Source organism: Notamacropus eugenii, chromosome 5 (genome assembly GCF_028372415.1).
Source record: "Notamacropus eugenii isolate mMacEug1 chromosome 5, mMacEug1.pri_v2, whole genome shotgun sequence".
NCBI classification, from domain to species: domain Eukaryota; kingdom Metazoa; phylum Chordata; class Mammalia; order Diprotodontia; family Macropodidae; genus Notamacropus; species Notamacropus eugenii.
In genome coordinates, this window is record NC_092876.1 from 436,652,327 (window position 1) to 436,671,065 (window position 18,739).

Genomic DNA, 18,739 nt, shown 5'->3' on the forward strand with positions numbered 1-18,739 from the left:
TTATTAATTGGAAGTACACTTGTGGGGGCTCATTATCTGTAGGAAAAGGTGTAGCAAGGGGTTTACTGGAACCGGTTCTTGTGTTCAATTTTCAATTCAGCTTGGAAAGCAGTAAACACTACAAAACAGGACTTAATTGTTTTGTTGATGATATAGACTTAAGAAAATGGAGAAAATGTTAATAGTGCAAATTAAACTTTAAAAGTATGCCCCAAGTACATATATATATATGTGTATATATATATATACATACACATATACATATATATCGCTATGCAGATTACTGAGCATACATACATGTGTGCACGCTGGACTTGAAATTAGGAAGACCTGAGTTCAAATTCTGCCTCACATACTTACCAGCTATACAAACCTGGATAAATCGCTCAATCCACTCTCTCTACTTCCTTTGCTAAATAGGGAACCTAAGGGAATTAACCTATCTCAGTGGGATGTTATGAGGATTAAATGAGATAACATTAAAGCACTCTGCAAATCTTAAAGTGCTATATAAATTCTATCTCTACTACTCTATACAAAAATTGCATATTTTAATTGATTAGAAAAATTATGAAATATGGATTTTCTATAAAACAGCCCTCCTTTGAAATACTGGCTTCCTGATAGATACAAAATTTACAGCTGAGGACAGTTCATACTTCCTAATTCTTTTTTATGTAGTATTGCAGTGGAAAAAGCACTAGCCTTAGGAGGCAGAGGACCAGGATGCATGACTCAGCCATGCTATTTACTACAGGTACATTAAATGTTTAAACTTCGGTTTCCTTCCCTGTAAACAAGGATATTGCTTGTACTGCACCTACCTCTAGCTGTAAGGACCAAGGAGAAGGCTTACGAAATTGCTTTGCAAACTATTAAGTTCTGTAAGTTCTCATGGAAAAAGATAGATAATAAATGCATAGATTTGTTTAGAAAGCCACCTCCTTGGGGCAGCTCGGTGGTATTGTGGATTGAGCGTCAGTCAAGAGGACCTGAGTTAAAATCCAGCCTTGGACACTTACTAGCTGCGTGACCCTGTGCAAGTCACTTCACCCTGCTTGCCTCCAAAAGAAAAAAAGAAAAAAGGAAGCCACCTCCTTTATTTCCTGATTATAGAATGCTCAAAAATAACAACAATTTCATTTTTCCTCAGGTTGTAAGGAGATCATTGACCTTCCCTATTCATTTATGTAGGAATTGAGGTCTTGAGTTGGGAAACCAATGAAATCGACACACCATCACTAAAACTCATTGCCCCTTTAAACTAAAATGCTCCTTTTAATCAAGTGTAAAAAACTCACACTTTTAGCACACTGGTATAAAATCTATCTGTGCATGAGGAAAAATTGAATAATGTGGTCTTTGTCCACAGACTGAGTTTATTCATATGATAAAAAATAGGGAAGGAGAGCCTGCAATTCGTTCTGCCAAATGCTGTACATCCACTTCACAAGATTTTGAGGCAGGATTTAAAATCATTGTGGCAGCTCTATTTCCTCATGAGAAAACATCCCCTTCACAACGGTGTCTAAAGATTTCAAAATGCTCACTGATAAACCAAACCTTCTATATTTAGGTTTCATCTGCTGAGAGAGACAGAAAGGGGGGAGAGAGGGAGGGAGAAAGGGAGAGAGGGAGGGAGCTAGAGAGAGAGAGAGAGAGAGAGAGAGAGAGAGAGAGAGAGAGAGAGAGAGAGAGAGAGATGAGAGAAAGAGAGAGAGAGAAAGAGAGAGAGAGGAGAAAGAGAGGAGAGAGAGATATGAGAGAAAGAGAAAAAGAGAGAGAGAGAGAGGAGAAAGAGAGAGAGAAAGAGAGAGAGAGGAGAAAGAGAGGAGAGAGAGATATGAGAGAAAGAGAAAAAGAGAGAGAGAGAGGAGAAAGAGAGGAGAGAGAGGAGAGAGAGGGGAGAGAGAGAGAGAGAGAGAAAGAGAGAGAGAGAGAGAGAGAGAGAGAGAGAGAGAGAGAGAGAGAGAGAGAGAGAGAGAGAGAGAGAGAGAATGTGCGTCTGTGTCTGTGAAGCTGGAGAAGAAAGTCAAATAGTAATAAAGAAAAACAAGACAAAACACCAATAAACCCATAATGGCTCCATTTATTAACACGTATCACAAATGCTCACAATATCAATGCATTCTTGGCATGCTAGACAGAGGCATTATTTAAAAATTTCTATTTTTTTAAAGGTTTTGAATTTTTTGCTCCTCCTCATAGACTCATTTTTAATCAATTTGATGATATCCTTGATGAATGTAACATCAATGCATGAAAAATATAATTATAGAAAGAAAGAAATCCAAGTACAGCACAATCAGGATTAGTTTATATTATCTTTAGGGAAAAAAAGAGGTGACCTTATTGCCTTTACAGTGAGCAACAATACAGATTTGCAACGGTACTACACAGGTTCAAAGTCAGAGGCCAAAGTGCACTAAATGTTCTATATACATACTAGGCATACGACAGAGGAGGAATCAAAGATGTCTAAAAATCAAGAAAAGCCATTTCCTTCCAGTTTGACATTTTCAAAACTTTCCCTCTGAATATCTTCATGGTCAATTACTGGTTTTTCTTTCTAGGATCAGGATAGTTTGAGGAAGGGGAGGAAAAGTCCTTAGTAAAGCAGTAAATGAAACACAACCAAAGAAGATTAAACCAAAAGAAGAGATAAATTCATACGCTTGTTTAGATGGACATGTGCAATAGTTACTAAGCTTGGTGAAAGGCTAAGGACGCCCTCCAGCCACTACATGCAGAGTCTGATCAACGGTGTCAATGGATGACCTTTAAGTGACCATTCAGCTACGGTATGGCCGGGGCACACCAATAGCGCCATCTTATGCAGAGCCTTTGAAGACGGAATATTGTACAGTACTAGATGCAGAACAATTTGGGTTACTCTCTGTGGCACAACAGTACTTCACAGAATGGAACGCTAGGCATGGTACGATTTGACAAGTGGAGCTGAGACTTCGTGTCTGTTGGAGTTTGAGTGTACATGTATGCACACAAGAGTGTGCATGCATGCATGAGTGTGTGTGTGTGCATGTGTGCGTGCGTGCATGTGTGTGTCTGTGTGTAGTATGCTGTAACATTCCTTAAAACTCTTCCTAGATGGTTGCAGCTCCCAATTTGGAAACAGGTTTCTTCTTTCCCCAACATCCCTGAAAGACTAAAGAAGAAAATTAACTGATTATCAGGCTGGTAATCAATAATGTAGACTTGTGGGTTTGTTTTTTAAGCTGGTATATCACGTTTATATCTGTATCTCCAGTACCGAGCACTCACAGGTCTCCCTCCTGGTTCCTTCTTCTTGACAGCTGCACTGCCTTTCCTGACCTCTCTCCATCCCTTCTGGTTCCCCACTGTGCATGGTCTTCTCTCTCTTCTCTCCTCTTGTAAGATGTAAACTCCCTGAGGGAGCTGCTCACATGTATTTGTCTGTTGGTATCCTAGTACTTAGCCCAGCGTGTCTGCTTGACACACAGAAAGGGCTCAATAAAAGCTTGCTCTGTCAGTGTAGGACCTGACACACAGTAGGCCATTTAAGAAACACCGGTTTGTTTAAACAATATGGATCAAGGAAAAGAAAACACCTTTAAAAGCATAAAGCATACTCTTCTCTACCAATGCTAACGTCCCAGCTGCCAAACCTTAGCAGTGCAGTATTTGCCCGCTGAGTCTTCTATGACTTATACATACGTGTAGACGAGGATATGTACATATAAATATGACTAAAAGTACGTGTAAATATAAATAGAACTTGCCTTTTTATTACACCATCTCATACTGATTGGCAGTGATAAACCGAGACAGACAGCAGGCCAGCAGCATACCAATCAACTGTTTCAGGGAAGAGAAAAACAAAAGAGAATCAAGGTCCTCACACGTGTTCCTTCCATGTCCCTGCATAGACTCGGGCTGCTGGGGACAACTGGGACTTAATTTTGGATGCTCCTTTCTCTGGCTTGTTTTTCAAAAAACAATCAGGCCCAATAGGGGGAAATTATATTAAATACCTTGAGTTCCAGGTTGTTGGTCCTAAATGTGTGGGAAACCAGAGCATCAGGAATTTGGGTTTAGGTTTTGGTTTCTAGCTTAGCTCTCAACAGAAATTTTAAAAGAACTCAACTATAATACTGACTCCTAGAATACTAAACTATGTTAATAAATTAAAAAATAGAACAATTTGCTCACAGACTAATGCTGCTTCAACAAAAGAAAATAGGTACTTTTCTTTAATTCAGGTTAAGGCACAGATGGTTCAGATAAAGGAGTGGTGACACCAAGCATTCTTGGGCAAATCTTGGTTTGTGATCTCTAGAGAAGCAAAATCCTTGCTGTGACAATCCAATTTTATATTTTAGTGTTAAAGCCTATTCCTCTTCTCATCCAAGCAAACACTTGTTGTGTAAACCATTTAGCCACATTTCTTATTTTATTTGGTAAGCTTAATAACGGTTCTTGGCTTCAGCTGACATTCACGACATACTGTAAAACTGGCCAATGTAATTCAGAGAGAACATGGTGTACGGTGCTTCTTACATTCATCCTTATGCCACTCCCTTGTTTTAGTGAGGAATAGGCATCAGGCAATCAAGACGGCCTTGAGGAGAGAGATCAAATAGAAAGGGAGTCTTGGAGACTGCACACTGACTGAGAAAACCATAAATACGTTATCCAGGTTGTATTATTGAACATTTTTAGTTATTTTGTTAACTATTTCCCAATTACATTTTCTAGGAGGGAGGGCAGTACTTGGCAGAGGGACTTTGTCATCTTTGACCTTAGTGACAAGGCTTAATAATACAGGACCAGTTTGGCTGCTGCACATAAACACAGCTTTAACCTTAGGGAGATGGGCATGGGAGGTGAGAGGAAAAGAACAGGAAGAAGAAATTATTGTGTTTCAAGGGGAGCTGAGCCTCACAGTAAGTTCCTTATTCTTCAGTGGTCAGAATCAAATTTCAGAGCATTCACAGAATCAGACCTCCAAGGTCACTGGATCCAAACTTATACTTTTTTATGCCATCTCCAATAAATGTATGGTTACTGTGCTGTTACAAATAAAAGGACACGAAGAAGGCCAATGACAGAGATAACCGGTAGAGACTAAAGAAATCTGGCAAAGAGAGTAGAAGAGCAAAGCCTAGACATTCTAGAGAACAGATGAATTAGTAGCCTGGACAATAAAAATAGGAAGTGAAGAGAAGTAGAAGAGAATTTTAATGGGAAAAAAATAGGAAAAGAATGATATTGTAAAGTAATGAAAAGCAATCCATCCCCTTGAATATATATATATATATATATATATATATATATATATATATATATATATATATATATATATATATATATATATATATATACGTATATATATGTATATGTGGATACACACATCCTTCCCTTCTCAGCTTTGATATATTTTGCCTTAATCTCTTAGCTCCACATGTCTTGTCCAAAACAGTTTCCTATTAATGAATCCTGCCGTCCTGTCCTCTTAATTGGAACCTGATTCTACCCAAGGAATAACTTCCTCTTCCCTTACACTTATAACCCAAGTCCCAGAGCAGTGTGGGATGCTCTCTTTGTTGATGGGGACCAATGCCCCATTGCGGTACGTGGGCTGGGGCAGAGTTGATAAGAGTAAGAGACAGGAGAGATCTGACCTCACCATTTTGTTTAGGGAGTTCAAGATTCCAGCTAGATGGCAAAAGGCTGGAAAGAAACTCCAGAAAAACTGGGAAAAGGCTGACATGACAGAGACTGTCAGCTCCTCTCACTGGGATTCCCTGTTATGTCAGCTTTTCCCTCTACAGTGACCTGAGGAGAGGGTGGCAAGCCCTGAAGACACCGAGGAGACCACATTTCTCCTCTCTCCTGCCCTTACCCACTCTGCCCCACCTCTCCTGCAAGAATGGCACACAGATCTCCACTGCTGAAGAGAGAGTCCCAGACCAACGGGCTTTGGAAGCTCGGTTACAAACTTATTCTCCAAAAACCTATTTGCATCTTAATAATTCCCACTCTTGAAATCACTGCTGCAAGAGATACATCTTCTACAATATCTTCCCTTTATAAAATGTCACTCCCCTCTTATGCCCTAAGTTTTCTCTTGCTGCTAAATTTCAACAGGTTATCATTACTTAATTTCTGAAGGAAGGTTCAAAGATTTTTTTGTATTTTTTCTTCCTCACATCTATCCTTTCACATATTTGCTTTCCTCTCTATCACTGCATATGTGTTTGCATACCCAAAATACAATCTTTTACTATGTTCTGTAGTTCTTAGACATTTAGCATGAAAAATATTCTAGCACAAGACTCCCCAGCTTCAATTTAGAGACAACAGATCAAGAAAACACTTCAGAACACTACGTTAAATATTGTTTGTACGCAAATCCGTGGCCTTCTGGGAAACACACCATTCTGCAGTTTTTTAGGAAAGCAGGAGACATCCAGCTCTCAAGTGTTAGACCTAGTAACTTGATCATTGAAACAACTACAAAATAGGCAGAAAAATGCTGTTCACTTGAAATTCATTTCTGCTTCCCATTTCTGGAGCATAAACACATTCTCATCTGCCTGGAGGAAAAAGATTTTTTTATTTTATATCTGTCAGTAAAAAGAATTTTGTTTTTCCAAAAATTGTGTTAAATTGAAGCTTATTCAAGTCACATGAAAATATGTGTGGGTTTGCCTTCACACTGAATTTTATTTTAGACAACAAAAGCTGAGATCCAGTATTTTGGAGGTCTTAGAAGGGATTTATCTCTAGCTACTCTTTCTATACTGGAAGTTTATATGGTAAAAAGAAGCCTGGGCTTGTTGGTTAGGAGACCTAGGTTCAAATCTCAGCTCCCAAGCATATTATTAGCACTTATTAGCTTGCAATGGTGAACGAGTCAGTTATCAACCTCGATTCTCACTTTCCTCCTCTATAAAATGGAGATAACATTTTCATTACTTATCAAATAATACTGTTAAGAATGAGCCATGGAAACTTTAAAGGATCACACACAAATGTGAATTTTTATTATTATTCCTACTACTGGAGACATTTGATTTACATCGAATCAATGTTTTCTCCCTAGTTGAGAAATAATTATATTCCAAATTTCCTTACCTATCAAACTAGGCTAAAGGCAGAAAATTCTGTCCAAGGTATTTTTTATAAAAAATTAAAACCAAATATTTTATCTTCATAAAAGTAAAGTCATGTTCTACACACAAAGACAGGCTGCATCTGTCCTTTCATTTAGCCCGGGTCAATAAACAATGCATGACTGCCAGACTTGATTAACCTGAACACGGCAAATTCCATCCATCTTTATTCAGATTAAACAAATACCAGATTAATTGGCATACACAGAATGTATTTCTATTTTCCAGCTGGGAAATGGCCCCGGTCACTATCTGTACATCATCTTTCTTGTTATTTTAGAACCATGGAGCTTAAGTCCATAAAGAATCTTTTCTAAAAATTCTCATTGATGTGCTATTACCAAGATTTCAAGATCAGAAAACAAGAGAAGCACAGAAGAGAAGGAGCTTATTTGCCTCTGTTGCAAAAATGGCAGGCTGCTGGTCATCTGGACTTCTTGGGGCCACTGACTTGAACAATTTAGTCACAGAGAGATACAGATCACTATTTATATTTGGTTAAACAGGGCTTAGTAATCAGTCCCAATCTAATGACTAACCAAACAAAACTTTAATACTACCTGCCTTGTCAATATTTTATTCTTCTTTCTTCTTATCAGGAATTCCTCTGGGGAACTATGCATCTGTAAGATTTTATTTTCAAAGCAGTGAAATGGAAAAGGAAAGGTCTTTTCCACAGCAAAGGTGGTGTGTTGACCCACTACCTAGGAACAAGCTCTAGGTCCACCTCTAGCACCAACTGCAACGCTGTTTGGAACCACTGAGTAGCAATCGTGCTGTGGATTTCAGCATGGCAGCAATGAGAATTGCTGGCAACCAGTCAACACAGATAGGGCGAAGAAGGCGTATTGGCATGAGGGCCTTGGACCAGAGGGAGAAGGGTCACGGCAGAAATACAACCAGGAAAGACCCTCAGATGGCAAAGAAAGCCTCTCATTCCCCCTGGTTAATGATTTTATTCTCCAGGGTTTCCAGAGCATAATGGGGCAGGTAAGTAAAGCTCCAGAGTTAAACTGAGCTAATGAGGCGAGTGACAAGCACTAGCTCAAATTCTCTGAAACTATTTTGAAGTTGGGAAGATTATACATTAATGACTCAACTGAGAACTTCACCTGGGTTTCTGGGAAAACTCCTAACAATTTAAGCCAAGTTGAAAGTGAATAAATGCGGCTTAGGAAATTTCCTTGGCTCAGCCAAGGACGATGGGAAGTAATTCCAAACTTTTTGGATTATTATTAGAAAGAAATGATGAAATAACGTCAAATGAGCTAAAAAAGCAACATCTCTCTCTGGCTGGACATGTGCCCAGTAGGACAAGGTGCTCCTAGGGAGCAGGAGTTACAGCTCTCCAAGGGAGCCACAAAAGATGCCCGCAACCTCTGCCAGGGTCACCCAGAAGACGTGGGACAGCTGGAAGAGGGGAGGCACAGAGGGAAAGGAAGCCAAGAGGGGGAAATGTATGTCCTCAAAGGAACACTGCCTTTGTCCTCCATCTCTTAACAGCACACAGACACCTGAGGTATCTTGTCATCAAATACAATTGACTGATGCATTTTCTTTAAATACCAGGGAGAAAGTGAGAGAACCTGGTGGTCTTCTCAAGTTTGAATCCAGGCAAATGGGTTGTGAACTTAGGTAGGCCCAGGGGTGGGGCAATCACCCTAGGCCCTGAAGTTTTAGTTAAATGCCATGTCCTCTTGAGGGAACCACAGGACAGATCACAAAATCTAAGAGAAAACCTAGGACTCTCAGTCCTTACAGACCCAGGCCATCTGATTTTCCATATTGAGGCAGTCTCATATAGAAGAAAGAGGCCTAGGTCTGGTGTCAAAGAACCTGGGTTCACATCCTGACTCTGATGCTTAAAGGTGGTATAGCTCTAGGCAAACTGAGTCTCAGTTTCTTCATCAGTAAAATGGGGCTAACAATACCAATCTTGTTCTCCTTACAAGGCTACTCTAAGGTTCAAACAAAACAATATATTTTACAAAACCTTAAATGCTTTATAAAGGTCGTTATTATCTACCTCCTAGGGATGTTGTGAGGAGGGTATTTTGTATACCTTACAATTCTATAAAATAACAAGCTATGTACCATCACTGCTGTGACATCCCCACCACAAAGTACATGAGAATGCTTAGGGGTGCTAGGCTGACCTGTGGCTTGACTTCCTCCAAACTAAAGTTGTATCTTTATGGGAATAACTCAGCCAGGAAGGAGAAATACTACAAAACAAATGCCACTAAAACTCAATACTATAAGTTACCAGCGTTCAGAAGGGCAGTCTGTCAAATAGATAAAAACAGATTCCTTTCTTCAGGAAAATGAAGAAGATGGGATTCGGCCACAAAAGCTGTCCCAGCACCACTAGGTCCTAAAAGATGCTCACATGATGTCCAGAAGGAGATTTCAAGGGTCCCAAGGATGAGTGTAAACAAAAGGTTTTCCCTCAGCATCACAACCACCCTCCCAAAAGACTACACCTGGATTCAGTTTTTTCTGTATTTAGCACTTAGGAAATTATAATATTTTCCTAGAACAGGTACCACAGGGGTGACCCAGGTAGGCAGGGACAATACAGTGGGAGAAGAGATCAGTAGGTAGAGGAGAGGACAGCTACCTTTTCACCTTCCTTCATTGCCCCTCACCCCTATACAGGGATCTTTAACCCTACTGCCCAGTAAGACTTGGGGAGGGAGTTCCTGTGATTGAGCAGGAAGGGCTAGAATCAAGAGACCCTTGATTTGAAACTCAACTATGACACTCATTAGCTGTGTGACCCTGGGCAAGTCATGTGGCTTCTCTGAGACTTATTTTCCTCCTCTGGAGATGGAGGTGGGGGGATGTTATAAGATGTTCTGCCTCACAGACTTGTGAGGAAAATGCTTTATAAACCTTAAAACTATTCATGTCATCCTGCTGGTAAGAAAGCCAAAGTTTTTGATGAATATTTTTTAAGTTCCTCTTGAGGCTCCAGGCCTAAGTTACTTTGACATATGTGACCAAAGTTCACAAATTCAAGGTAATGGATCGTTTCTGTTTGGCTAAGGGGGAACCTATGTCATCATAGTCTTTGTGGCCCCATCATCCATGCAGGCAGGGGCCTTCTAATTGTAGGACTCCATGGAGGTTCTGACCTCCTCTTCTCTCTCTAGACTCTCTCTCAGTCATTATCTTTATGTAAATAACTCCCAGATCTATATATCCACCCAGCTGTTCCTCCAAGTTCTAATCCTGTCCCCTAAGCATCTCAAACTCAACATTTCCCAAACTGAACTCAGTACCCTCCCCTCTCCCTCCCCTACCAACCCTTCCCTCTTCCCAAGTTCCTAGTTTTGTCAAAGGCATCACTCTCTCCTCACTTTATGCTAAAGGGAAATATCCAGAATGATGACACATGCTGCCTAAATTTCTTTTCCAATCATTACCTTCTATAAGGTGCCAGCTGAATTTTAAGCAAATATATTTCTTCATATGGGTATGGAAGGGAAGAAGGTATGTGGTGGTAAACAGATTTCAGTGACTTAGCTGACACCTGCAAATTTAGGATGTACAACATGACAGCCTCAAGATAATGTGACCTTGGTTTACATTAACGGAAGCACCATGTCCAAAATAAGGGAAGTGATGGTTTTGATGGGGTGCTTGGGTGCATAGACTTGGGCCTCAATTCTAAAATCACATTTCTCTTTAAAAATCACATTTCTCCCTAGCTTCAAAACACTATCCCAGGCAGTTTCTCCCCAGTCCAAGGACACAGCCTGCCCCAGCAACAGCCGTTATCTCCCTTCTTGCTGTGGTAGCCAGCTGTACCTACAGAATTCATTAGTTTGAACCAGTTGTGTACTGGCTGAACGGGACGTGCACTAGGTCATAATGACATTCACTACTCACCGACCAATCGTGTATCCTATACTCCCTTACATTCATCTTGTCTAACAAGACATTGATGAGAGCAACCTGATATTTCTGAGCCAGCCCAGACCTTTGGTTGACTTAGTGATGTGTCAGGACTAAAACCATACCTCCAGATAGCCTCACTGCCCTTAGGCTATTTCCTGAGGAATTTTGGGTAAAATACCTGCACAGGAGATACCCAAAGTGCATGTTCCTTTAAGAACTGACCACTCCTTAACCACTCCCTAATTCCACCCCAAATCACCTAGTTAGCATATTTGGCACAAGTGACAATAGAATATCCTATACCCCTCTAAGGTTGCAGGTTCCCTAAGAACTCTTGCCCGCTGAAAAGAGTAATAAATCTTTACCCTGACTTCAACAGTGCTTGAGTCCGTGAATTCTTACCCCAACAACCTGCCCCTGCTGCCCCCCTTCCAGCCCTCATCTGTGTCACTTGATTGCCTGGTTAGAGCACATATGCAGTGCTAGGTTCTTGGTACTACATTTTAGGAAGGACATTGCTGGTGTGTATTTGTAGAATGGTTAGAGAAAGGGAAGACTAATTGAAGAAACTAGAGATGTTCAGCTTAAAGAAGGGAAAGTTGGGGAGAGAAAGGATTTATTTAGTAGGCTGACATAAGGAAGTAGGATATTTCCACTTAGCCCTAGAAGGTGGAAATACAAACAATGTCCCCATTATATAAAGGGAGGAAGACTTCAGTTTCACACGAGGAAGAATTTCCTAACAATCTGAACAATTAAAAAATGGAACAAGAATAACATACAATGTTATAAAATTATAATAAGCACAATTCGTATACATGTGTATATATCATGTTAACATGTTATGTAATATGCACATATAAAACACACACACACGTGTGTGTGTGTGTGTGTGTGTGTGTGTGTGTATAAAACCTAATTTGATCCTCACAACAAACCTGTGAAATAGACATCATAATTGCCCTCACTTCAGATGGGGTCATACAGCCAGTGTGTGTCAGAGGCAAGCCCAGAACACAGGTCTTCCCCTAATGCTCAGTCTCGCTCTCTAGTCACTGAGCTATATGCTGCTTTTCTGCACATTCACCAGGGAGAATTGAAACAAAATTAGCTTTTTTTCCAGGGATAGAGACATCCTTGATACTAACTACAAATCTGCCCTTTCTGATTTGTACATCTGGACACTGCCAGCATGCAGAGAAGGCTGTATTTCAAGGACCGTGTTGTGAGCTCTATACATCAGAATTATACATGAGGTTCAGAATCCACTTCCAAAGGTTGTACCATCCTGGCAGTCAAGATGTTATTGAAATGCCAAGTGTTACTGTAATGCTACTACTACAATTCACAACAACCCAAAGAGAGGCCCTGGCGTAGAGCAGAAAGGAGTAGATCAGAAAGCCCTAGATTTGAAACCCGACTAGGACACTTATAGCACTGCTTCAGAAATGCTAGAGGTATTTAATTCACTTTTGTTTGTGATCATTTCTAGCTGATCTGTTCTTTCATGATGGTGCTTAATGCATTTAAAGGGCTTAGTAAACTCATCTAACTGTTACAATAAAGAATTCTAAAACCGCAATGAGAAATCACCATGCACATTTTCAATAAATGGGTCCACATTATTTTCTAGGATAAATGCCTTTAGTTTTTAAAAACATTATTTGGCAGGAAAAAAAAATGCAGCTCATTTGCTGCCTTCTACTTTCATAAGACATACAGGTGAAAATTATAGTTCCCTAAACTTAAGTTACAGAAATATATTAATTAAGGGAGAGCTCATTTTTAATTGTTTGGGTTTAGATGAGTTGAGTTAGATTTAAGATGTTGGTTTATCAAGTTACAAATATTTTTTTCAGGCTTTCCCATGCTTTTCTGGACAGAAAACCTTAGTGCCCGAGGTGAGATTTTTCAACGTTTATAAAAGTTCCTAAGTATGCTTTAAGTTTCTAAAGTTGCTGTTTTAATCTTCTTCAATTCCTCAGCTTGATTTACGTGACTGTAAATGAAAAGTGGGGCTTTACAGTCCCTGCGCACATGACACAATGTACCTGACATTTCAGAAGACAATGGAAAAAAAAAATCAGCTAACTCTTAAGAGTGGGAATGAATGGGAAATGAAAGGGGCCCCATTAATCTCAGAGACCTTCCACAAAATCCACAGTAACAAAGGGAAAGAAGAGGGAGTAAGTCTACTAGCAAAAGAAAAAAATGTGTTTCCTAAATATGGATCAGTTATTTGATGTTTTGAGTTGTTTATCCTCCAATTAAACCAGTGCTCTGTTGGGTTAACCTCTATTTGACCTACTGGAGAGACAAGTTGTTTTTCTAGAGCGAGTCATTAGTTGAATTGTAACTGATATTCCCTTGATGGAAAAACTTCATTTATGTTGAAAAAGGAAAATCAATAAACAGATGACCTGAGGACTAGTAAGTGTTACGCTCTGTCCCCATTCCATCAGTTTTTCCTAAGGTAAAGGGTACACTGGCAGAGGGGTAAGAAAGTTGGACAAGAGAGGGGGATAAAAGAGAAAGAGGAGCCATCCAATCAATCGCCAATCAAAGAAGCAGGTCCCATACCTGGGAGAAGGCGATTCCAAAAGCCACTCCAGCTATGATTCCCATATTTGTCTCCATAAAACTGGTCACCAGATCATAACAACCCTGGGGGGAAAAGGGAGAGAACATTTTATGATACATGGCTTATGAGATCCTGGATCTGCTTTAATTCCTGTGCATTTTTCACACTTCATTATATGAAATATGGTCTATGCAATATTAAGCATGTGGAGCAGTAAAGGGTTTTTTTTTTAAATTAAAGGAATAATTGTCTGAAATAGACCACCAAACTGAATGAAAATTAATATTTTAAAAATCGTACTTACCAATTTAGAAATCTCTTTTCTCTTTTAATGTGAAATCTGTCACTCACTGGAAGCAGTATTCCTATGAATAAACTCATAGAGCTACCGAAATATTATAGGAGTCTAATCTGTGCCATGTTTGCCAGTTTACGCGCTCTTGGTGGATCTTAGGTCACTTGACTTCTTTGGGCCCAGTTTCCTCATGAATAAAACGAGAGGACTGAAGATGTAAGACGAGCTCTAGCTCTAGATCTATGATTCCAAGGGGCAGAACTGGGATATGTTGCCATAGCCTTTGTTTCCAAAAGCAGCCCTAGCTCCACTATACAATGATGTCTCTTGAGAAGTATCTCTACACTTTATATATTTTCTATACTAGGCACAATTTCTCTCTCCCTCTCCCCCTCCCTCTCTCTCTTCCCCCTCCCTCTCTCTCTCTCTCTCCTCCTCCTCTCTCTCTCTTCCTCTCTCTCCCTCCCTCTCTCTTTCTTTGTCTCTCTCCCCCTCCCTCTCTCTCTCCCTCCCTCCCTGTCTCTCTCCCCCTTCCCTCTCTCTCTCTCCCTCCTTCTCTCTCCCTCTCTCTCTCCGTCTCTCTCTCTGTCTCTGTCCCCCCTCCCTCTCTCTCCCCCTCCCTCCCTCTCTCTCTCCCCCTCCCTCTCTCTCTCTCCCTCTCCCTCCCTCTCTCTCTCCCTCTCCCTCCCTCTCTGTCTCTCTCCCCCCTCCCTCTCTCTCTCCCTCTCTCTGTCTCTCTCTCTGTCTCTATCCCCCCTCCCTCTCTCCCCCTCCCTCCCTCTCTCTCTCTGTCTCTCTCCCCCCTCCCTCTCTGTCTCTCTCTTCCCCTCTCTCCCTCCCTCTCTCTGTCTCTCTCCCCCCTCCCTCTCTCTCTCTCTCAAGCACACATTCTCTCCACAGACAGCCGTGCACCTCTGTGCAGCTACTATAAGAACCACAGATACATATGTTTTGTTCTTACATTTTACTTTCTGCTCACACATCCAAATGGACATACATACTTGTGCTCACACATACTTAAATGGATAAATTTTCATTTTTAAAGGGAATTTGTCTAAGTTTTATGGCAGAACAGTCTAAAATCTAAGTAAACTAAGTTCCATCCCCCTCTAGAATATGTGTTTTGTATGCAGGGACTGTTTCGTTTTTGCCTTTCTACATCCAGTATATAATACATTTCCCAGCACAAAGTCAATGTTAAATCAATTGTCAAACATTTATCAAAAGCCTACTAAGTGCCCGGCACTCTTAATAAAGATGAGCTGCACTGAACGCTTCCCATCAATCCCGTCCACTTCCTACTTTTCCCTCTTTTGGGCTTTCTGTCATAGAACTTTTCCTACACAAAGAAATGCCTCTTCCTCCCCTCTCCTACTCCTGAAATTCTACTCTGACCTTTAAGGTTGAACTCAAGACCACATCCTGCATGAAGCTTCCACTGATTCCTCATCTTCCCAACTCAGAAATGGTTAAATGGGTTTTCCTTTCCCTGATGGCTGCTTTGATGAGTTTATCCTGTGTAATCGTGGTGTGTAACTATATATATATATATGGTGTATGTTTGTGTAAAATCCCTCTTCATGGAATGTAACGGCAAAGATGTCTTAATCATTTTTTTGCATTTCTACCAGCGCAGAAAGAGCTCTGCCTGTAGTAGACATATAATTATTACTTAATGAAATAAAAAAGTAGTACTGATTTATCCTCTATACTAAGTACATTAAAAGTCATGAATTTATAAAAGTAACAACCTTATAAAAACGTTATCCATTTAAAATGAGACACTGCTTTCTAGCACTATCCTTTCCCCATTAATTATTGTTGGGCTTGTATTAGGTACACAGCACAAGGCAGCCCTAGAATGAGTGATTCAGACAATGCACTGTGTAGGAACTTAGAAAACCAGATGACGGGTTCAAATTGAATGTCTTTATAGAGGAGCTAGGCCTTCACCAGGACTTATTTAGTTGACAGGATTTAGAGAGAAGGAAAAGGGCATTCATTCCAGGTTGAGACCAGAGCATGAGTAAAGTTAAAAGTCTTAGCTGAAGATGGAACATTTGAGGGTATAATGGATTTAGAGCTGGAAGGGACTCAAAAGGCTATCTGGTTCAACTTCCTCATTTTATAGAAGAGGAAACAGAGACTCATGGAGGTGGAATGACTTGCACAAGGCCATGTAAGCAGTAAATGGAGGAGCCAGGATTTGAACTCAGGTCCTCTTTCTTGGAGTAAAGGTTCATATCAGAGAGTAGTGAAAGTTAAACTTGCAAACAGCAGATGGAATGACTAGAGTTCCTGTTTTATGGAAAGTAAGACTTAAAGCAAGGAGTGGAAGGGTGTTGCCTGATTATGGGGACCTCACATGCCAGGCTAAGGAGTCTGAACTCCACAATACAGATAAAAGGGAGAGATTGCAGGCTTTCATTGAGGGGGAAGTCGTGAAGGGGTGGTGGTGGTAAAGGAGACAAAATTTAATTGTTAACTTGATTTTTAACCTTGGTTGTTATGAATGATAAAGTTAAGTGACGCTTTTCTAAATGGATGATTTTAAACTTAGCTAGTTTAGAAGCAAAAAAAGTGTCGCTACTTAGACAATGTTTGCCCTTTCTGAGATTTGCCACGTCAATCTGGTCCAAGTGGAGAGAGACAAATTTTGCGCCTGGCCTCATGACAAACAAAACTGAATTACTTTGGTTTTTTTTTTTTTAAATGTATTTCTTGTTGCCATTCTACATTTAACAAACATCAATTAATATGAACATTTCTTCATGAAAAGGAGAATGAAAAGAGGAATATGCATAGGAACCATGACCGTTTACTAGGAATAACTCTTCGAAAACACATAAATTTAGCAAGCTGCTATATTGCTTATCTGTGCTCCCTTCTGAACCTCTATTTCCTTCTTTTCTTAAAAAAAGTCCCCCTTCTCAATTAAGAAAACAAAGCACCCCACATTCTCCTGCATCACAAATGAGTCCTATTATCCACATATTGGACACACCTCATTCTGAACCTCAAACCCATAACCTCTCTGCAGGGGGTTGGTAGCATGCTTCATTGTTGCATTAATTTGAATTCTTAAGTCTTTCAAAATTGTTTTTCTTTAAAATGTTATGGTCACTATATGAATTTTCCTCCTGGTTCTGTTCATTTCTCTCCACATAAGTTCATAGGTCTTCCTAGATTTCTGTGAATTCATGTCTTTTATCACTTATTACAATTCAATAATATTTCATTACATTCATACACCATAATCAGTTCAGCTGATTTTCCAACTGATCAATATCCACTTTGCTTCTGTTCTTTTGCTATCACAAAATGTGCTCCTATAAATGGTTTTGTACACAAGGGCCCCTGACCTTTGTTTTTAATGTCTTTGGAATAGAAACCTAGAAGTCATATCACTGTGTCAAAAATATGCATATTTCAGTGACTTCTAATGAATTCCCATCAAACAGACATTTAAGGTCCAAGATGTCAGTAATATTTTTAAAACTGATTGAATAACATGAATTGATAGAGATTATGCAGGAGCAGGGATACAAATCAACTACAAAACTCTTTCAGTATTAATATCATGTACTAATGATATTTTTAAAAACACTGCCATATTCTTTAGTCCACTTGAGATCACTCCATTTATTTCATTAAACAATCACTGTTCCATCACTTATATAGCACAAAATGAAGTTAACCATAACAATTTTCATTTTAGAATTTATTCTATAAATGAAAGGGTATCTAATTTGGCATTTTTCCATTGTTCTTCAAAGGCTATCAACTCAACTTTGCATAGAGCTTACATCTTCTAAAAACTAACAGTTACATTAATTCATTAGTCAGACTAAAAGGTTGTGCTAGTTAAAAGAGGAAAAGCATGCTGTTGAGCAAATTTTTAAATAACATGTCTAATTTTAAAGCAAAGGAAAGCACAGTTTTCTAGTTTATCTTAATTTAGTTCCTAGCAATTTGCCAGGCTAACATTTTCACTGCTTTCCCCTTTATTTTGCACATTCCCTGGGGTGTGTGAAAATTCCAGCTGAGTTATATCTCCTGACAAGTTGTATTTTACATGTCCACAATCTGTCATGCAAAGAAACACGCATTAACTTAGCAACTACTGTATGACTTGTGTTTTCACCGCAATTGACAAACTCTAATCCCTGGTTATTTGATGCAAATTTTAAAGGGAATAATTGAAATATCATTCAGAGGACGTTGAGAAGTTTTACTCACTTTATAGCTGGCAATTAGGCTTTTAACTTTTATGAGCATGGACATAATCCCAAGCTGATTTTCAAAGAAAAAATAAAAAGAGGAGGAAAATGAAATTTCAAATCGTTTCTAAAAACAATAAAGCCTAGGGTACACCTTTTCTTCCTGACCATCGCTGATGTCTTTTCCCCCAGGGATAAAAAATACGTATGGAATAAAGCATATAAAAGTATCATTTGCTAACAATCCAGCAAATATGCAAATATTGAAGCAAATTTTACAACCTAACATTTGTAAAATCAGGTAGGCTTTTCACAGTGCAAATACATTGAAAGAGACCATGTTGGTCACCTAGCTTAGATCTGTCATTTTACAAAACAGGAGAGTTCAAGTGACTTTTTCAGAGATGAGAATGATAGATGTTGTAGGGATTGTGAAAACATAGAGACACCTGGACACTATTGGTGAAGCTGTGAATTACTCCAACTGTCTTAGACAACAAAATGGAATTAATAAAGTGAACTAAAAGGTTGATTCCCTTTGACTCAGAGATCCCACCGCTAGGCCTTTGCCAAAAGGAGGTTA

At 39.6% G+C, this 18,739-nt stretch overlaps 1 protein-coding gene across 1 annotated transcript in view; it reads right to left on the reverse strand.

The window, feature by feature from the left end:
- Positions 1–2,069: 2,069 nt before the first annotated feature.
- Positions 2,070–18,739, reverse strand: part of TSPAN7 (tetraspanin 7) — a 115,306-nt gene continuing 98,636 nt past the window's right edge. The window contains exons 6-8 of the mRNA XM_072615169.1: positions 13,641–13,724; positions 3,762–3,837; positions 2,070–3,166 (exon numbers count right to left, since the gene is read on the reverse strand). Of these exons, the coding sequence (XP_072471270.1) occupies positions 3,769–3,837; positions 13,641–13,724 (153 nt within the window). The 3' untranslated portion in view covers positions 2,070–3,166; positions 3,762–3,768. The remainder of the gene's footprint in view (positions 3,167–3,761; positions 3,838–13,640; positions 13,725–18,739) is intronic.